The 18,691-nt window shown below is 38.2% G+C and overlaps 1 protein-coding gene across 1 annotated transcript in view; it reads right to left on the minus strand.

The window, feature by feature from the left end:
• LOC134851516 (uncharacterized) overlaps window positions 1–18,691 on the minus strand; it is a 35,576-nt gene that overhangs the window by 11,281 nt on the left and 5,604 nt on the right. Inside the window, exons 7-12 of the mRNA XM_063867640.1 lie at window positions 18,314–18,461; window positions 15,811–16,010; window positions 5,641–5,849; window positions 4,375–4,635; window positions 1,923–2,062; window positions 263–1,507 (exon numbers count right to left, since the gene is read on the minus strand). Coding sequence (XP_063723710.1) covers window positions 263–1,507; window positions 1,923–2,062; window positions 4,375–4,635; window positions 5,641–5,849; window positions 15,811–16,010; window positions 18,314–18,461 — 2,203 coding nt within the window. The remainder of the gene's footprint in view (window positions 1–262; window positions 1,508–1,922; window positions 2,063–4,374; window positions 4,636–5,640; window positions 5,850–15,810; window positions 16,011–18,313; window positions 18,462–18,691) is intronic.

The following is an 18,691-nucleotide window of genomic DNA, read 5'->3' on the forward strand; positions in this document are numbered from 1 at the left end:
CTGAAAGTACAATAATAATAATAATACAATCGATTATTTTCTGTTTTTACTGAGTGCGGATACCTTCGCCAATTCTGTAGTTTTTTTTCCGACTGATACATGCGAGTTTTTTGACAACCCTCATAAAAATGACGGAATAATTTAATGTAATAATTAAAAATTGACAAATTAGGTTTAGAGGACTCATTGGATAAAAAATTGGCAACCAGACCCGGCATGCTATCAAATATTTTAACTCATAGAAGATTTTCAATCATCGTACCTGTAAGAAGAATGTTTCCAGGAATCCAATGTCAAAATCAGGTATCCGTTACTATCCAGGGAAGAACCAGACAAGGAATTCCAATCTATAATATCTCGGTGGCTATTTGCAGCAGCCATGCATACAGTGAGTAATGTGATGTGGTCTAGGGCTAAGAGTGGGTACCCTGAGAGTTCGACAAAGTCAGGGTAGCTGCCGAAGTCAAGGACCCCTCCAACTTCGCTAATCAACAGGTGGTGCAAGATACTGTCAACGGATATCGAGGAGCTACTATGGGAACCTTGAGTGTCCTTTGCACTTCGACACGAAATATTTAGATCTTGAAGGTCATTTGGACAATGATTATGATATCCAATTGACACGGGCATTATCTCGGCAACCATTTGTGGTCTGCAGTTCGAATCTTGCACACATCTCGAAATTGTTTCATTTCTATTTTGCATGCTAATTGAACTAGTATGTAAAATTTGGCCATTACGCGTTGACATATGACCTCGACAATGGTCTCCAAAAGTAAATGCGTCGATGAAGTAGTCCCACAAATTTCGACATCTGTTTCGATAGCTGGACTGAAAAGGAAGCAGCAATATCGTTTGACAAGAAGACCGAAATAGCGACTGACTTGACGCATGGAAATTTCCATGCTCAACATTTTCTGCTAAGTTGGGAAGCTTTGTAAGGTTAAATACGTGTAATGAAGTTGTTGAGTTTATATTCAAGGAAGATGAGTTAAGGTCAAGTTTGTTTGAGGTCACGAGGTCAAACCACGAAGTCACGTGATTCGTGGAGTCCAGAACAGCAAATGATATCATTATCATCAAACTTGGCTTTGAATAATTGTCACTGCCGTTTCGATCAGTGATTTGAGAGTTGAGGCCAATTTCAACGATTTGATTGAAAATATCAATTTCACTGATAAAAAGATGACTTCTATTGAAATTAGTGTATAATTTACTGAGGTGATCGGTAGTAGAAATAGTACCTCCGACGACCTTCCAAGGTTGACAATCTTCAATTTCGTTTACATCTACATTTGGTCGGAAAAATGTGACCTTTTTTTCGTGTAGCTTAGTTAGACTTGGTGTGTAGATGGTTGGAAACGAGGGCGGGAATTGTTGGATTTTGGGGTCAACAGTCCAACTCCAGACGTCTGGGACGCCTTTGGCGATTGAGTTCCAGGTGTAGTTCAGGTAAATGAAGTCATCATAGGATCCAGCAAAGAGCAGCAGATAGACTTTTTGGCTCCTGAAAGTTGCTTTCAGATTTCTCATTTTAAAATAATTATAATCATAGATTTTGTTTTTATATCAGAAATTATTCAAGACACAACAGTCATTTCACATGCTTCCGATATGCAAGATCATCAAAAGGTAAGTTGCGCCTGAGCAGTTGATTCAAAATTTTGTTGATCTTTTGAAGCTGCCACTAATCATTTAAAATAAATGTGATAACATTAAAACAGATTAAAACCGATGTGATACATGGTTCCAAAGAGGGGAAAAGATTTTTGAAAAACCACTTTTCATTTTCAAAAGATTGTTGCAAACTTTGCCCTGAATAATGTAATGTTTATGGGGCACACTGATGGGACGGTTCTTTAATTGGGGCGGTAATTGCTTTAATTGAGGCTAGTATTTTTTTGTAAATTTTCATGACTTGCCTTCTGAGAATAGCAGGTGCAAGATTAAAAGTGAAGATTCTAGAATTAGTCGGGTAGTTCCAGTCGTAATCTGAGAGCGTTTGAATTAGACTCGACTGGCCCGAGTCGCTTGTTCCTGCAATAAGACAGCCTTTGACCACCTGAAACAGATAATTACTGAAAAGCTTGTAAAAAGCGTGTGCAAAACTTGTAAAAGCTTGTATAAACATATGTATAAATCAAGAAATGGAAAGCACGCTTGCGGCTCTTTAAACAGTCTGGATAGCCATCAGTGTTCGCTCAAGCTGGCACTCTTCGAATGTTAAACTACAAAGTTTTATACTTTTTTCTGGCGCGCATAGCTTGAAAATAAATTTAATATGATTTTCAAAAGCCAACCATGTAAAAATAATTGTATTAAGTTTTGTCCCAATTGAACCAAGCTGGTTATGTTTCGACCGGGTCGATTAAAGTAAACACTGCGTTCATTTTTTTATTCAAGCTTCCTACATTTTTTGTTCGACCGACTTGATTCAAACTAGCTTAACTTCGGCCGACTTTTCCGAAGGAAAATTGAGTTCGACTGTTTTCAGCACAAGCGTTCTATGTTGTATGTTTGAACCAAATGGACTATGTTTCGACCAAATCTATAAAGAACAAGGATAGCCGGTTACTACGCAAGTAGGGCAGAATGTTACGACCATTGTCTTCAGAAAACTACGGTTTAGAAATCTTTTTTCCAAATTAGTGTAGTTTTTTCTGCTTCTTTTGATAAAAAAAAATTTGAATTAAGAAAAATATAGGCACATTAGTCAACCATAGTAATATAGCAAAATTGGAAAAAAATGTTTGTAGAAAAATGATTAGAAAAATAAAAAAATTGTTTAAAAAAATTTTTTTCCAGTTTTTTTGCAGAAAATTTTTGAATTTTTTAAGTTTTCGTTTTTCAAAATGAAGCTAAAAAATTTCCACAAAACTAGTTTTACTTGCTTAAAATTAAGTTTAAAGGTCCTAAATTAGGTAATATTCAGCTGTTGTAAGCCTGCTGGCTTGCTTTATTTGCTCGAAATAAGATGAAAAACCGAAAATTCAAAACGATTTTTCTCGACACTACAAAACAATTTTGGGAACTTTTTGAATTGGTTCAAATCACGACTGAAAGGGCTTTTATATGATATATCACTCATTATTTGTGGTACCTGATTTTGCGTAGAAAACAAAAAAGGAAAAAAACTAATACACACTCGAATACAAAGCTCCTCGGAACAAAAATAATTGTTGGATTTTATTAAATTCGATCGTGCTGCGTTTCGACCGAAACGACTCCAAGGGCTGTTTTTTGACCGACTCGACCAGAGTAAAATGTTTTCAATTACAATCGAGTAAATGTGCTGTATTTTTACCGACTCGTCTAGATGAAAAATACGTCCGAATGTGTTGAATTCAATCATGCTATGTTTCGATCGTCTCGACTCAAACTAGCTAGTTTTGAACCAACTAGGCTGAAGAAAAATCTTTTCGACTTTGTACGATTCAAGCGGGATATGCCTTGACTGACTCCAGCGAACAAAGAATGTGCTCAATTGATTCAGACTCAAATGTGCTGTCTTGTCCGAATCCATCCAAACGTTATAAATTTCGATCGACTAAACTGATCAAATTGGTTTTCGAACTGCGTTCGACTCAGCAATTACGTTTTTACTGACCCAACCGAAGGAAAAATTTGATCGACTGTGATCGATTCAAGCGTGCTATAATTCAATCATCTCAATCCAAACGCGATATGCTTCGACCGACTCGATCTAATGTACCTTTTGATCAACTTTTTGCTAAAAAAAAACAAAATTCAGTCAAAATTCATTACACTCTCTGTTTTCAATGCTTCAAGTTGTAAATTGACCTTTTTATAGCGTTGACCTTTTGGGATTGACCTTTTTTTCAGAATATACTTGAAAAGTTTGGAATTGTTTGTTTTTGACTATGCTTCGACTTTGTGTTCGACTAAGTTTCGTGTTGTGTTTGGCTTCGTGTTTGACTATGATGCAACTTTGTGTTTGACCATTTGTCGACAGTGTTCGACGTTTTTTCACTTTCGTACAAGACTTCGGCTATTTTTCTACTATTTTCTTGAAACTATTTCGTTCATTGTTGGCCTATGTGTTCGCTTAGCTTGCAAGGCAATTGTTGTTTTAGCAACAAATCCCTCCCTTAATTGGATAACATGAAAGGTCCAGCATAATTTTTGAAGGCTTAATTTTGAAGGGTTCAGTACGGTTCATAATATTAACCCAGGAATGTTCAAATAATAAAGCAATCCCTCGAAATAAATACAGTATCAAAACTGATCGCTGAATAAATACAAAAAAATCGAGATAATAAATTTGTTTAGTTTTTCCTAGCTGGTAAAAAATTTTATGTACGCTTGTCTTGCATTTTATGTAAGTTGTTGAACAAAACTTTGATTTCCGATTACCTCCGATGCTGGTATTTTTGTCATTTGGAGGGAAACTTCGAAACCACCGTCGGAATTTACAGTCACCATCTTCAATCTAGCTCCGAAAGTCAGAACTGAGTTGGTCCAATTCAAGTCTTGTGGTTTCCCGTTTGTATAGCAAGGGTAGTTGGGTCGATTCAAAGTAGCTGGGAAATGTTGCCAGTCGGTTCTGAGGGTGTCTCTTTGAGAACATCTGTTCAAACTTCGGTCGTGCAAAGAGTAGTGATCGGTGGCAATTGCCTAAACTCAAACAATTCTTTTTAAATCACCCTCCCCCAATCGAAAAAAGGGAAATGTTGTTATAAAGAGGTTTAAAAGTTAGATATGTTTTTTATTTGAAATAGTCCTTAAGGAGGGCGAAAATTTTTCCTTCGGTACCATAAAAGGAAAGAAATTTTAAAAAGTCATAAATACTGTATAAGAAAAAGGAAACTAACCAAAAAAAATAATCGCTTCAGTAACTAATCTTCCATTCGATCCTTGTTCAAACAAAATTTCTAAAAATGTTTAATTTCTGGCAAATTAGGCTGGGGTGGTTTTAGGGGGGGGGGGTCTCGGACGCCTTCTTCAGGAATTCGACCCCCTTTGGGATTCGACCCCCTGCCGACCCAAAGGGTCCCTCCTTTGTACTACTATTTTGAGATATCCATAATTGCTGACGGACCCTAATAATGTTCTAAAGGCGTTTTCAGCACCAATATATGTTATTTTTGAGGGGGGGAGCGCGCGCCAAAAAAGCGCGATCTTTTGGTCAGAGTTTTCCAAAAAGTGCCTAAAAATGCTTTTTTGGACTGTTTTTTCAAAGTTTTGCCTGCGGCACAGAAAGTTCGACCCATACAGGGTCTTTTTAGTGCTTGGGAAGAGCTCGGAAAATCAAAAAAAAAGGTCGAAAATTTTTTCGAAAATTTGTTGAAAATCCCCCCCCCCCCCTCGAGAAAATCCTAGATCCGCCCCTGGCTCAAATATATTTATTTCCCCATGCAGATCTCATGAAATGCTTATGTAGGTTTTGTTCAACTTTTCCGATAATTTCATATTTTTAACAAATCCTTCCCGCTATGGACTCTATAGCAAAAAGGGGGAAGTCGTGACAGTTTTCTTAAGATTTATAAGCAAAATTCACAATTTAATGATTGTGTTGCGGGTGGGTATCATTTACTCGTCATCTTAGAGAGAATGGGTAAGAAAAAATAGTTGAAAAGATTCACTTTGTTTTGTTCATTTTTTCGAACACATTTATCTTACAAGTTTTCGCCTGTGAATTATTTCCTCGTAATGATGCGACAACATTCCAGCAGACGCGGAAGTTGTGACGAGAAGTGAATCCACCATCCCATTGAAGTGCATTTTAGACCCCTCTCTGAAGTACTTTGTTGGCAGATTGTAGAGAGCCACGACCACGCCATTGTTATTTATGAAGTTTCCAGAGGTCAGAATTGAATCTCCCTTTTTGCCTAGAATAGTATACTTTATTACTAAGTTGAAAAATTAGATTATTATTTTTTTACAAGGTGTAGATTTCGGGGATTGCTTCTCTAGGTCCGTTCTCACTCTCTAACTTAACGGCACCGCAAAGTGGTCCCTTTGGTAGTGAATTCAGCGGGGCGACCGAGATTCACTACTATCCACAATCCCGAAAGGGTTAAGTTGGTGGCAACTACTCTGTACTGTATTCTGTTATTTGCCCGTTTCTATGCTGCTCTTGAGGCTGTCTTACTCACTCTCACCGATCACAAGAATTTCCAGTAGTACTTAAATTCAGATAAATATTGGTCCAAATACAGAAGGTTCTAGACGGCCCGAATATAATCTAGTAAACTAATCAAAAGGAAAGGGTCCGCGATCAATCAACACAATTGCCTAATTGCAATTCGAGTTCCAAATAACTTAGCCAACAATTGTCTCTTTTCTAGAGAATCCTAATTGTTGACTTACCCACAGTAATTCCACACAATTCACTCAGTCCGACCTGCTAAAACTAATAGAAAGAAAGAAAGAATTTATTTCTCTCTGTTAATGGTAAATTTGCATATAAAGAGAATTTAATTATGAAGCACCAGAAACAGTGAGGGGATAGTTAACGAACCCAATTTGGTTACTCAGCACTGCCCGTTTAATAGTGTCACTAAGGATCACTATTCCTTTGAGGTACTTTGACTGATCTCTTTACCTCGCAATTCCTGATTCTCTAACTATTGAGAACCCAAATAATCTCACTACTAGTTATCACTCTCTTTAGCAATTATTGTTCTCTAACTAACTGAGAACCAACCGTTTGCTCTCAGAGCACAATTTTTCTGCCTAAAGGTAGGCTACTTGCTATTCTCTATAATGCTTGTCTAATTGAGTTTTAGTTATAGTTAGAGTTATGTCGTCCCTACAAGTCCTGACATTTACTTTGATACCTTTTCGTAAAGTCATAACTGAATTCTTCCTCTGACGACACTAGTCTTAAGTTCCAAGTTCATTATAGGAATCTCTAACTAAGTTGTGCAAATATCAAGTCCAGTTTTACCTCCAAACCGAGTTATGTTTAATTAACCAAACCTACCAAGGTTATCTTTGGAGAATCGAACTATTTTAGACTTCACTGTATGTTTACTTTTCTACTCATCTTATTGACTAAACAATCTTCATAGTACGCGCTCCCCATTAGCTTTACATTATTGCTTGCAATTTGCCAAGGTAAAGCTTTCACTGGAACTCTATGGTTTTACTTTTTTTTTCTAAGTTAACCCTATCCAGCACCTTAACTTAACATAGAATCAACTTTCAAATAGCTATCCAGTCTATTAAATCTATTATAACTTACTATTAAGCTTGCCAGTCCCTTAACAACAAGGTAAATGACCCTGTCTTTTGCTCCTGTTTATCAACAGTCTGCAAGATAACTATCACGCTGATGCCAATCCTTATACTAATCCTTCCTAGTTTTATCATTACAATTCCTAAAAAGTAATCGTGGACCCGTCAGTCAATTCCCCGAGACTAAAAATAATTTAACTAGTAAGCACCATTTGTAAAGAGAATCCTTACTAGGGGATTTGTCTGCTAATAAATTTACTCTTCGTGGTGCGACGCAACCTCTCTCTTACTCAGCAGAATTAAAGCTCAATAGTTACACACAAAATACTCAGGTGGAGTCGCACTTAGAAATAAAACAAGCACCCAAGTTTTGAATGACAAAGTTTCCCGAAAATACGTTTTAGCTCACATACTCGTCGATACCAAACCGAACTGGTGGCCTTCTTATTCGAACTGGTCTACCTACATCTGTAGCCCAACATTCCAACACAGGTTCAGCTACCACCGTCTCATCTGGTTGTCTACCCTCAGCTTCGCTCGAGAATTTCGCGGCCTCTTCTTCCCTTCTGGCTTCCATCCGTCATAGGTATCCACATTGTCGCTCTGTCGTCGCAAGACTCCGTCTAGCCCAGGAGGATTAACTAGTGGCTCCACCACTACTAGATTTCTTTGCGCCATCAATCCCCTGGGTTCTTGCCTTGGGCCTGGATCATGATTAAATCCCTCCCGAGTGGTCGCCCAAAACGCCTCGTCTTCGACGTGCATCTCCGGATCGTCAAAAAAATTCGTCGACCCATATGGTGTCGGTCGCTTCCTTGCAATAGCTTCCTCTGGTTGCCTCGTGTACTCCACTGTTCGCTTCAGCATGTTGAAGTGCAGGAATTTCATTTTACTGGGAGTCGATTGCTTTGCCACCTTGTAGGTCACTTCGGAAATTCTGACCATTACAACGTATGGTCCTTCCCACGGATTGAAAGTATTCTTCGACTTAAGGTTTTCTTTAGACCACACCCAGATTTTGTCACCAGTTGCATAGGGTTCCCCGTGAATTTTCATCCAGTACTCATCCTTTTGTCGACGTTGATCCATCCCTAGGACTTCTATCGCACTGCCGTGTGCGTCTCGGAGCTGCTCGTCTAGCCATGCCGCAAAACAATCCTTTATCAAGGGTTCATCGTTGTGTTTTGCGTAAGACAGCTCAACTGGATACTGGCACTCCTGTCCATGCACCATACTAAACGGCGTAGCTCCCGTTATCCGATTCATTGTCGTATTGTACACAAAGTTCAATACGGCAAAGTCGTGTCCCACGTCCTTGGGTTGTCCACACAATACATCAAAACCCCTTCGGCCATCTTTACATTGTGCCTCCCCGTATGCTCATTTGCTCGCGGTTTGTAGGGAAGTCTGAGGTTTGTCAAAACCCAAAAATCTGCACATCTCCTGGATAAGTTTGCCTCCAAACCTCTTCCCATGATCCGTTCGCAAAACGTTCGGAGCTCCAAACTTCATGTCCCAATTTTCCACCATCTCTCGAGCCACGTCAGCTGAATCCGTTGTCACCACCGGAACTGCAATCGCATAGATCCGTCATTACCAGCACATGCTTCGCTCCGGTGCTCGTCGCCATTGTCACTGTCCCAAGACATCTACTACCACCGTAGTGAATCTGATTCCCGGATCAAATGGGGCCTGACCCGCCGCTCGCTTCTGCTTCTTTTCTGTACTCTGGTGTGCACGGCTTAGGCACCAGTTCGCCTTTCTCTCAACGTCAGTCCTCATCGTTGGCCACCAGAAACTCTTCCGTATTCGAGCCAGAGTCTTCTCAGCCGCAAGCTGTCCTCCTCCAGTCTCTATCAAATCAAACTGGCTAAGTATTTCCTTCCGTACAACCACTGGAACTAGCTTCAGAAGGTTTGGCATCGAGTCATCTCGCTGAAACCATTTTTTGTATGGTAATACATCTTTAATACTCAACTCATCCCATCTTGATCAGTAGGCCAGTACTTCGGGTCTGTACTAAATTGCCTGCTCCTATGGGATGAGGTTCGTCCCAAACGACGGCATGTCAATCGTCTCGTCGCTTGTTCCTTCCCAGTAGAATACTTGGGCGATCGCTTCGTCTTCTTTCTGCATCTTTGCAATTTCAGCGGGTGTTCGATTCCATCGAATCGTTTCGCTATCTTTGTCCGTGTTCGTCGATGTCTCGTTAACCCTCGCAACCGTTTCCGTTTTCCCCTTGGGTGTGCACCATTGCAGTGCCTTCTCTAACGAGACAACTTCGGGGTAAACTTAACTGGTGTCGTCTTCGTCGTCAGTTGCCCAGTCAGCTTGTACCTTCTCATCTTCCTCTTGAACCACCCTAACACATTGGTTCTCGTAAATACCTGGCGAACTTTCCGGTATCTCGTCAATCGAGCAACAATTATTCGAGCTCTCCTGAATCTGCCTTTCACCCATCTATGAACCCGCGATACTGTTCGGCTCTGTCTGCCCACCTGGATCTGGCGGCACCGTGGGCAGTTTTCTCGGAACCAGTTTGGGAGTCACATAACCCACCGGAACCTCGAACCCTTCCGTCGGCCCCGTGTACAATCTATCGCAACCAAAATACAAGCAACATTTGTATTTTTTCATCAATCGTAGTCCCAGGACCATCTGGTTCTTTAGCTCGGGAACCACTAATGCTTCAATGTCGTCATCAATCTCTCCTAATTTCAGATTTGTTGTGATACATCCCTCGACATTCATTCCTCGACCGTCTGCTGTCAGTAACTGGTCCTCGTATGGCCGTATCTCTGGCTTGTCTTCAAGACTCCGAGCCACCTCACTGCGGATAAGGTTCGTCGTGGCTCCAGTATTCAATGGTGTCTCTACGCACGTCCCGCGCACAAAAGCATACGTAACTGCCCCGTAGGGTCCGCTGTCTACCACATGGCTGACACCGGCACACTCGTTTAGTGTCTTCGACCCCAGCTGCACATTCGTCGTCGACTTGCACTTGTCTACTGAGGCTGTGGGTAGGCGATGAAAAAGTGTCACCTGCTCGTGTCCCACTATCATCCCACTCTGTCTCCCCTCCTCTGGGAGATGGCGCGGGCTGCTCCTTTGCGTAGTATGATGAGCTGCGGCGGCATCTCCTCTGGCTTCGTGTTGTCTTTTGGAAATGGCCGGGACAAATCCTCTTTCCAATTTTTCTACTGTCCCGGCCCTCGGTAGTTTAAATAACTCGACGTGTTTCGGGGGCATCCCTTCGCAAAGTGACCTGTCTGACAGCACTCGAAACAACTTTCCTGCGTCCCTATTGTCTTTGCGCCATAACGAGCGCTCCCGTAAGACTGTCTAATTGCACCATTTCTAACCTGATTGGGGTCAAATAACTGCCTCTGTTGCTGGGCTATTTCTTGTCGGGGTAGATTTTGTGGGTGGGGAGCGGGGTTAACAATGTTAACGAACCTACCAATCATGGCCGTCATACTTTGCATCTGTGTCACTAGATCATTCTGCACACTAACAAGCTCATTGTGCCGCGAAAACTGCAACTGCATCTGAGTCGCCAGCTCATCGTGCCGCAAATTCTGCACCTCAGTTCGTCCAGTTAATGATCAGTACTCGTCTGTGTTCTTCTACGCTCTGCTCCAGATCGTCTAGCGTTACCCATTTCTCGATCATCGTTGGTTAATCCAGACATGATTTCAGATGCGCCATGCAGCTCTCGAATATAGTTTGGCCGTCTCCCGCTTCTCGCTCTGGCAGTCTTTTTCGCCAGTTCAAGAGACTCAGCTCGTGTTATCGCCTGACTGAATCTTTCAAACTCTTCTTGTAGAAGTAACTCCTGCAGTTCTTCATCGTAGATGCCGTCTATGAACTGCTCACAGTTTATGTCGTCTCTCGCTGGCTCATTCAAGTTTCTGTTTGCCGCGTCACCTAGCGACCTGACTCGCCTCGAGAACTCTCGCAAGCCTTCCTTCTCTCCTTGAATCAGGCTCTTGAACTCAGCTCTGGCTGCCGCCCGACTCTGGAATGGCATCAGCCGTCGATCCAGTTCATCGAGCATCCTTCCTCACGTAGGCTCCGGGAAGCCATCGACTTCCTCTCTGAAATGTGCCGGCATACTTGTGGAACTCATCAAGTGCCCATCCTGGCCTGTTCATCTTTCCATTGGTTGGCATGTACAATCCAAACTTTCCTCCAGTCCTCCCAACTCTGGTAATTACACGAGGGGAAGCGATCAGGCCGTATCGTTCCAAATCCGAACATTCGCTGCTGCCTGTCAAGAGCGTTTGCCGCTGCCACCGCAGCCTCGGCTATCAACGCACGCTCTTCGTTATTCGTCTTCTGATCAAAATTTCTCGTTCAGCACAGAACGTTTTCGTAACTACAATCCAGAATATGGCCCACCCAGGAGGGCCAATGTAGATTTCGAGGATTGCTTCTCTAGGTCCGTTCTCACTCTTTAACTTAACGGCACCGCAAATTGGTCCCTTTGGTAGTAAATTCAGCGGGGCGACCGAGGTTCACTACTATCAACAATCCCGAAAGGGTTAAGTTGGTGGCAACTACTCTGTACTGTATTCTGTTATTTGCCCCTTTCTATGCTGCTCTTGAGGCTGTCTTACTCACTCTCGCCGACCACAAGAATTTCCCGTAGTACTTAAATTCAGATAAAAATTGGTCCAAACACAGAAGGTTCTAGACGGCCCGAATATAATCTAGTAAACTAATCAAAAGTAAAGGGTCCGCGATCAATCAATACAATTGCCTAATTGCAATTCGAGTTCCAAATAACTTAGACAACAATTGTCTCTTTTCTAGGGAATCCTAATTATTGAATTACCCACAGTAATTCCACACAATTCACTCAGTCCGACCTGCTAAAACTAATAGAAAGAAAGAAAGAATTTATTTCTCTCGGTTAATGGTAAATTTGCATATAAAGAGAATTTAATTATGAAGCACCAGAAACAGTGAGGGGATAGTTAACGAACCCAATTTGGTTACTCAGCACTGCCCGTTTAATAGTGTCACTAAGGATCACTATTCCTTTGAGGTACTTTGACTCATCTCTTTACCTCGCAATTCCTGATTCTCTAACTATTGAGAACCCAAATAATCTCACTACTAGTTATCACTCTCTTTACCAATTATTGTTCTCTAACTAACTGAGAACCAACCGTTTGCTCTCAGAGCACAATTTTTCTGCCTAAAGGTAGGCTACTTGCTGTTCTTTATAATGTTTGTCTATTTGAATTTTAGTTATAGTTAGAGTTATGTCGTCCCTAAAAGTCCTGACATTTACTTTGATACCTTTTCGTAAAGTCATAACTGAATTCTTCCTCTGACGACACTAGTCTTAAGTTCCAAGTTCATTATAGGAATCTCTAACTAAGTTGTGCAGATATCAAGTCCAATATAACCTCCAAACCTAGTTATGTTTAATTAACCAAACCTACCAAGGTTATCTTTGGAGATTCGAACTATTTTGGACTTCACTTTATGTTTACTTTTCTGCTCATCTTATTGACTAAACAATCTTCATAGTACGCGCTCCCCATTAGCTTTACATTATTACGTGCGATTTGCCAAGGTAAAGCATTGGCTGGAACTCTACGTTAGGCAAAAAGCGTTAGGATCACCGATCCTACACAAGGGGGGGAGAGAAAAGTTAAAACCATGGACAAATAAACGACTATTGACTATTATGACTAGGGAGTGGAGAAAAGTTTAAACATTTTTTTTTGATTTTTTACTTTTTGCTCAAAATTTAGTAAAAATTAAGCATGAAAGTTTTTGCTCTCACTTACCCTGAAAACAACGAAATGAATTATGAAATTATGAGGTTTTCCTGTATGTATTTTTAAAATATTTTTTTTTATCCCCAGAATAAATTAGAACCAAAATTCACTTATTCCCGCTCCCTGATTAGTAGTTCAACTTGCAATAATGTGCTCTGCAGTTGGTATACTTTCTACTGTAAATCAAATATTGAATGAAAAACCATCAAAGTCAAATGATAAATCACATTAAAAATTTAAGGAAGAAAAATTGTTGGCCCGAACTTTTTTTATCTATTATACTGCACAAAGATTAGTTTCTCGACAGTTTGCTCAAAAATATTCGGCAGTTTGCGCGAAAAAAAGATCTATTATACTGCACAAAGATTAGTTTCTTGACAGTTTACTCAAAAATATTCGCAGTTTGCTCAAAAAAAGATCTATTATACTGCACAAAGATTAGTTTCTCGACAGTTTGCTCAAAAATAATCGGCAGTTTGCTCAAAAAAAAGATCTATTATACTGCACAAAGATTAGTTTCTCGACAGTTTGCTCAAAAATGTTCGGCAGTTTGCTAAAAAAAGATCTATTATACTGCACAAAGATTAGTTTCTCGACAGTTTGCTCAAAAATGTTCGGCAGTTTGCTCAAAAAAAAGATCTATTATACTGCACAAAGATTAGTTTCTCGACAGTTTGCTCAAAAATGTTCGGCAGTTTGCTAAAAAAAGATCTATTATACTGCACAAAGATTAGTTTCTCGACAGTTTGCTCAAAAATGTTCGGCAGTTTGCTCAAAAAAAAGATCTATTATACTGCACAAAGGTTAATTTCTCGACAGTTTGCTCAAAAATGTTCGGCCGGTCAGTGAAAAAATATTGTTGAACAGAAAACAGTCGCTCGATATCCATCAAAATTCTCGAAACAATAGCATATGTAGCCGTGTCTGATAGACTTTGAACACCTCTGAACGTAAGCCAGCGTTTTTGGCGCCAACTGAAATGAGCTTCTATATCACATGATACAGTTTGGGGTATTTTCGGCCCTTTAGGCCCTTTTCTTAAGCAACACTTCTTCTCGGGTTTTTCGGCCTTTTTCGGATGTGCTCAAAAAAAAATTTCTTACTTATTTAACAAAAGAAAACTAATATTTGAAGGGAGAATCCCTTTTGTAAAAAAACACTAAATGTGGAAAAAAAAATTCAGCAAATCAGACTACAATGTTCTTTAAATTTAAAAAGAAAGAGATAAAAAAAGTCAATGCATAAAAAACTTATGCATAAAAAGCTACCTGAATTGTCTCAAAGCTGTCTTTCACAAAAAATATAACGAAAATAACAAACTTTTAAATTTTGGCAAAACTTTTCAGCGAAGATTATTTGAGTTCTTATTTTATCACACATTGATTAAAGCAAAAATAAACATGCTATACAAAAGAAATAGGAGTTTTCAGCGTTTTTGAAAAATTTATTGAGCAAAACGGAAAAAAATCCAACATTAGTGTGTCCAGGACTACGTTATGCACACAAAAAATCAAATTTCAAAATTCCTTGAAAAATTTTTTTTAACGCCATCAAAAAAATGCTAGTCATTCAATTTCCATATATGGAAATCGTATGATAAGCATTTTTTAATCAAAAAACAAAAACCTCGGTGTTTTTATCCCCAGACTGTTTTGTTAGAATCAAACAGCCGCGCAAATTAATGTATATTTTTTTCTAAATTGTAAGAAAACTGTATGACAAACATTTTCCCACAAATTTGATTTGTGGAATTGTATGATAAGCATTTCCTTAAGTATACCGAGCCGAAAAATAGTAAATAAAATATTTTATAAAACAGTATAAAAACAAACTTTGATGCACAGATTGAACAAGACTAAAAGTGGATAAAGTTGCAAGTCATTTTTGCAACTTTATCCAATTTTTTTCGTTTTTTCGGAAAAATTGTTTCATGCGCCTAGAAGAATAGCAAAAAAACTAATTAAGAAAATTTTTGAACATTTTTTGCACGGATAACTGTGATGGGAACCATCTATATGTCTATTGAGTTAAAAAGTTCCGCTCATTTTTCTAGTGGAACAACTTGAGGGAGGAGCAAAACATTTTGCTCAAATAATTCAAAATTTTTAATGAGTAATGCACAGTTTTGAAATCCATGAACTTAACTTAGTTGAATAAAATGTATGATTGCGAAAGCGCTTAAAACTACTAAATATGAAACAACTTTTGGAATATTTTATTTGCAGAAAAACAAAAAGACAGAGAACAAAAGTGTTCTGATTTTTTGAGACTTCAATGAATGCTAATTTACGACGGTGTTCACTTAGCAAAGCATCAAAATGAAGTTTTTTCAAAATACAACATTTCGGATTGAATAAAAGGTAATGACCTTAATATACTCATTAACGAAGTCAAGAAGACTTTTACAAACACCTCTTTGTCTAAAAACTGTAATGCTGAGGGTTATTTCAACAAATCTGTCGCTGTCACTGAAACTCTAAGCCTGATTCCATTTAATGCAGGGCAATTCGCCATCGAGAACAAAATTAGCCCAGTTCTAGTCCAAATTCGGGGCTTATAACTTTTCAGAAATCGTCAAAAATTTATTGCAGCTAAAATTATGATACAAATTGACTTCAGGGAGTCATTACTTTTGAAAGTTAAGACAAAGTTTTGTTTTAAACTAGTCTTTCGATCATCAAAGTTGGACTTATTAATATAAACTACCCCAGGCATACAAATTACTTACTCTCTTCCAAAAACGGGGAAAAAGTTTCTAAAGTTATTGAAGTTTCCATAATATTGAGCAGGAAAAAAACTCAGATTTGAAACGTACTAGTGATGACGAATGAAGTTGCAGAAGGCAAATTGCATCCAGCGAGTGAACTCTTTTGAACATCTTTGCACAAGTAGTTCCTGTCTGATTTAATTTGGTCGTTGTCTGGTCGCAATAGCAGCAAGTCATCTTTCAAGGTCAGTTGGCATCCAGGTTTGGAGTGAGAATTAAGAAAGGTCAAACCAGCTTTGGTTCTCGCACTGCAAAACAAATATTTCGAACGTAGTATGGAATTTCAAAGCAAAATTTTGTAAGCCAGAAAAATTACAAGAAAAACATGTCCAATGGCCTGTTTTGCTGCAATTGTTTTGTGGACAACTGTTATTAGGGTCACTTAGATTTTTTTAGATTGTCATAATTATTTGCTTCAGATCTCTATCACATTGTAAAGCATTTATCTTTTGATATTTAGCATGATAGATTTAGCATGATCTTACCAAGGTATCGGAGACCAAGTCACCATTGATATCTTGGCGAAATTTTGGACTGCGAAAATTGCGACAAATAGATTCTTACATTGTTTGAACAACTTGATTTTCTTGCCAACATCTTGCGTGGTTATCTTATCAAGAATTTACAGGATTTTGGTCGAATATCTATGTGAAACTTGGTCTTAGAAATCTTGGCAGGATCATGCTAAATCTTATCAAGAAACTAAAAAGGTATCTTACTTCGATAATCCAAAAATAACCATGTATTTGGCAACATTTTCCAGGATTAATATGCTGTGTATTAATATATCAGTATATCCTTTCATTTCAAATGAGAAGCCAAAGTGTTCCAACAATTTTCGTTTCTAAGATTGATTGGTGAAAAATTCAGACTAAAGGGAGATTTCAAAAAAAAATCAGGAAACACTTGAAAAAATGAACACTGGCTGAAATTTTTTATATCGAACAAGCGGAAAAGGTTTCGTAATTCTTTAAAAAGTAACTGAAGATTATTTTGCCGTTCATTGATAATGGTGATCAAAATTTTACACAAATTTGAAAAAAAAATTCGGCCGTTTTTTGGAATTTTCAAAATAATTGGGGAAATGGTTAAAAGTTAGGCCTCATGAACCATTTTTTGCAAACATTTCTTGATTTAGATATTAATTTACCTCATTTAATAATCATAAAGAAACAAATTCAAAAAGCATAAACGTGAATAAATCATAACAACAATGGCTTTCAAAATATTCTGGTCAATGTTAGGAACAAAAACCGATTTGTCAAAATATTGAATCTAAAAATTATTTGTGAATTTTATATTTCAAGATGTCTGAGAACTTACAAAAAAAACGAGTTAGAAAATGAAAAAAAATCATATTTAAAAAATCCTCTTCCCCACTTAAGAAAAACAGAGAGGTAAATTTGCATCTACTTAATTTTTATTTAGATCAGATAGCGATGCAAGAAAAGAAGATTAGTTTCGGAGCTGGATTATTTCACGGCATCTGGCTACGCCTTAGTATGAATTTGGAAACTTTTTGCACTCTAATTATGGTAAAATAATCCACTCTCAAACTTATATAGTTTTATTTCAAAAATCATAAACATTTTTTCGCTTAAACATTTTGAAAAATGGGGGGGACTTTGAATTTGGGAGTGTTTTTTACTTTTTTCTTTTTGTTTCTTTTTAGGTTTTTTTGATATTTTTTGTTTTCTGACTTATTTTTCTACATTTTTTGCCTATTTTACTATGGCTGTCGAATATTCCTAAATTCCAGTTTTTTTGCTCAGATCTTTTTATCACACCATACAGAAACAAACGAAACTTAGTTATTTGAAACAAAAAAAGTAAATTTTTTAGACTATGGTCGGAACATTCTGTGCTACTAGCGCAGTAATCGGCTATCCTTGTTCATATTCGAGGTCAGAGTATCCATATCTTTCAGTTGAGTTCAAAATTTTGTCAAAAACGGTTAAATAATAGGTCAATGATGATTTGATAACAAACAAGACTGCTCGTATCAGGACAAAGCGCTGAAATTACTGATGAGTTAGCAGCTTTTAGGAAAATAAATGATCTTTTTGTTTCTTTTTCACCTGCGATTTTGTTTGTAGTGTTTGGGGGTTTGAAAACTGCCAATTTGGCCACACTTTGGACTAATTTATGCACGCCGTTAAGATTATGTTGAAGATGCTGAAAGCGTAGCGGATTTTTTTCTACGAGTGGCGGCGTGTTCCGCACTACAATTTTGTTTGAAATTGAATTGAGGCATGCTAATCGGTTGAAATAATTTCGTACTACTCAATTTTTCTCACTTGATGAGTGAGAGATAGTAAACAAAATTTATAGTTTTTTTTATTTTTTCCAAACAACTATTCGATGGCGATTAAGGGGCAGTTGCGAGAAGTCTTGTAGACTTTTGGGATTCCTAGGTAAGTCAATTTTTTCGATCAGGAAAACTCGCGTCTGAAAAGTTTTGTAAATTTAACTTTAAGTTTATATGAAAAAAAATCATGCAATCATTACAACGTAAATCTAAATGATATTAGCTTTTTAATTTTTTAATTACCTCCAATTGCATCTGGAACTGCTAGCACATTTTGTGCATTCTTCTGTCTCCAAATTGGCCCCGTTCAAGCAATGATCAGATTGTTTCAATTCTGATGAGATTATGCATATGGTTGGATTGTCTCTGACGCGGATCAGAACTAGCTCGCCTATTAAAAAATCAGTAAATGAAGTTATTGCTTTAACCTTTGTATGGATTTATTAAACTTATGCTGCAATGAAAATTGAAGAACTTTTTAATATTAACCGACGAATATTCTTCCTCAGTTAGCGACACTCAAGAAAAAAGGAAAGGTTGATTTTTTAAAATTAAACTACATTATCTGTGACCCTCTTTATCAAAAACTTTTTGAAGCAGAAAATTTTTGAAAAATTTTTG

The sequence above is a fragment of the Symsagittifera roscoffensis genome, chromosome 7 (assembly GCF_963678635.1).
Source record: "Symsagittifera roscoffensis chromosome 7, txSymRosc1.1, whole genome shotgun sequence".
NCBI classification, from domain to species: domain Eukaryota; kingdom Metazoa; phylum Xenacoelomorpha; order Acoela; family Convolutidae; genus Symsagittifera; species Symsagittifera roscoffensis.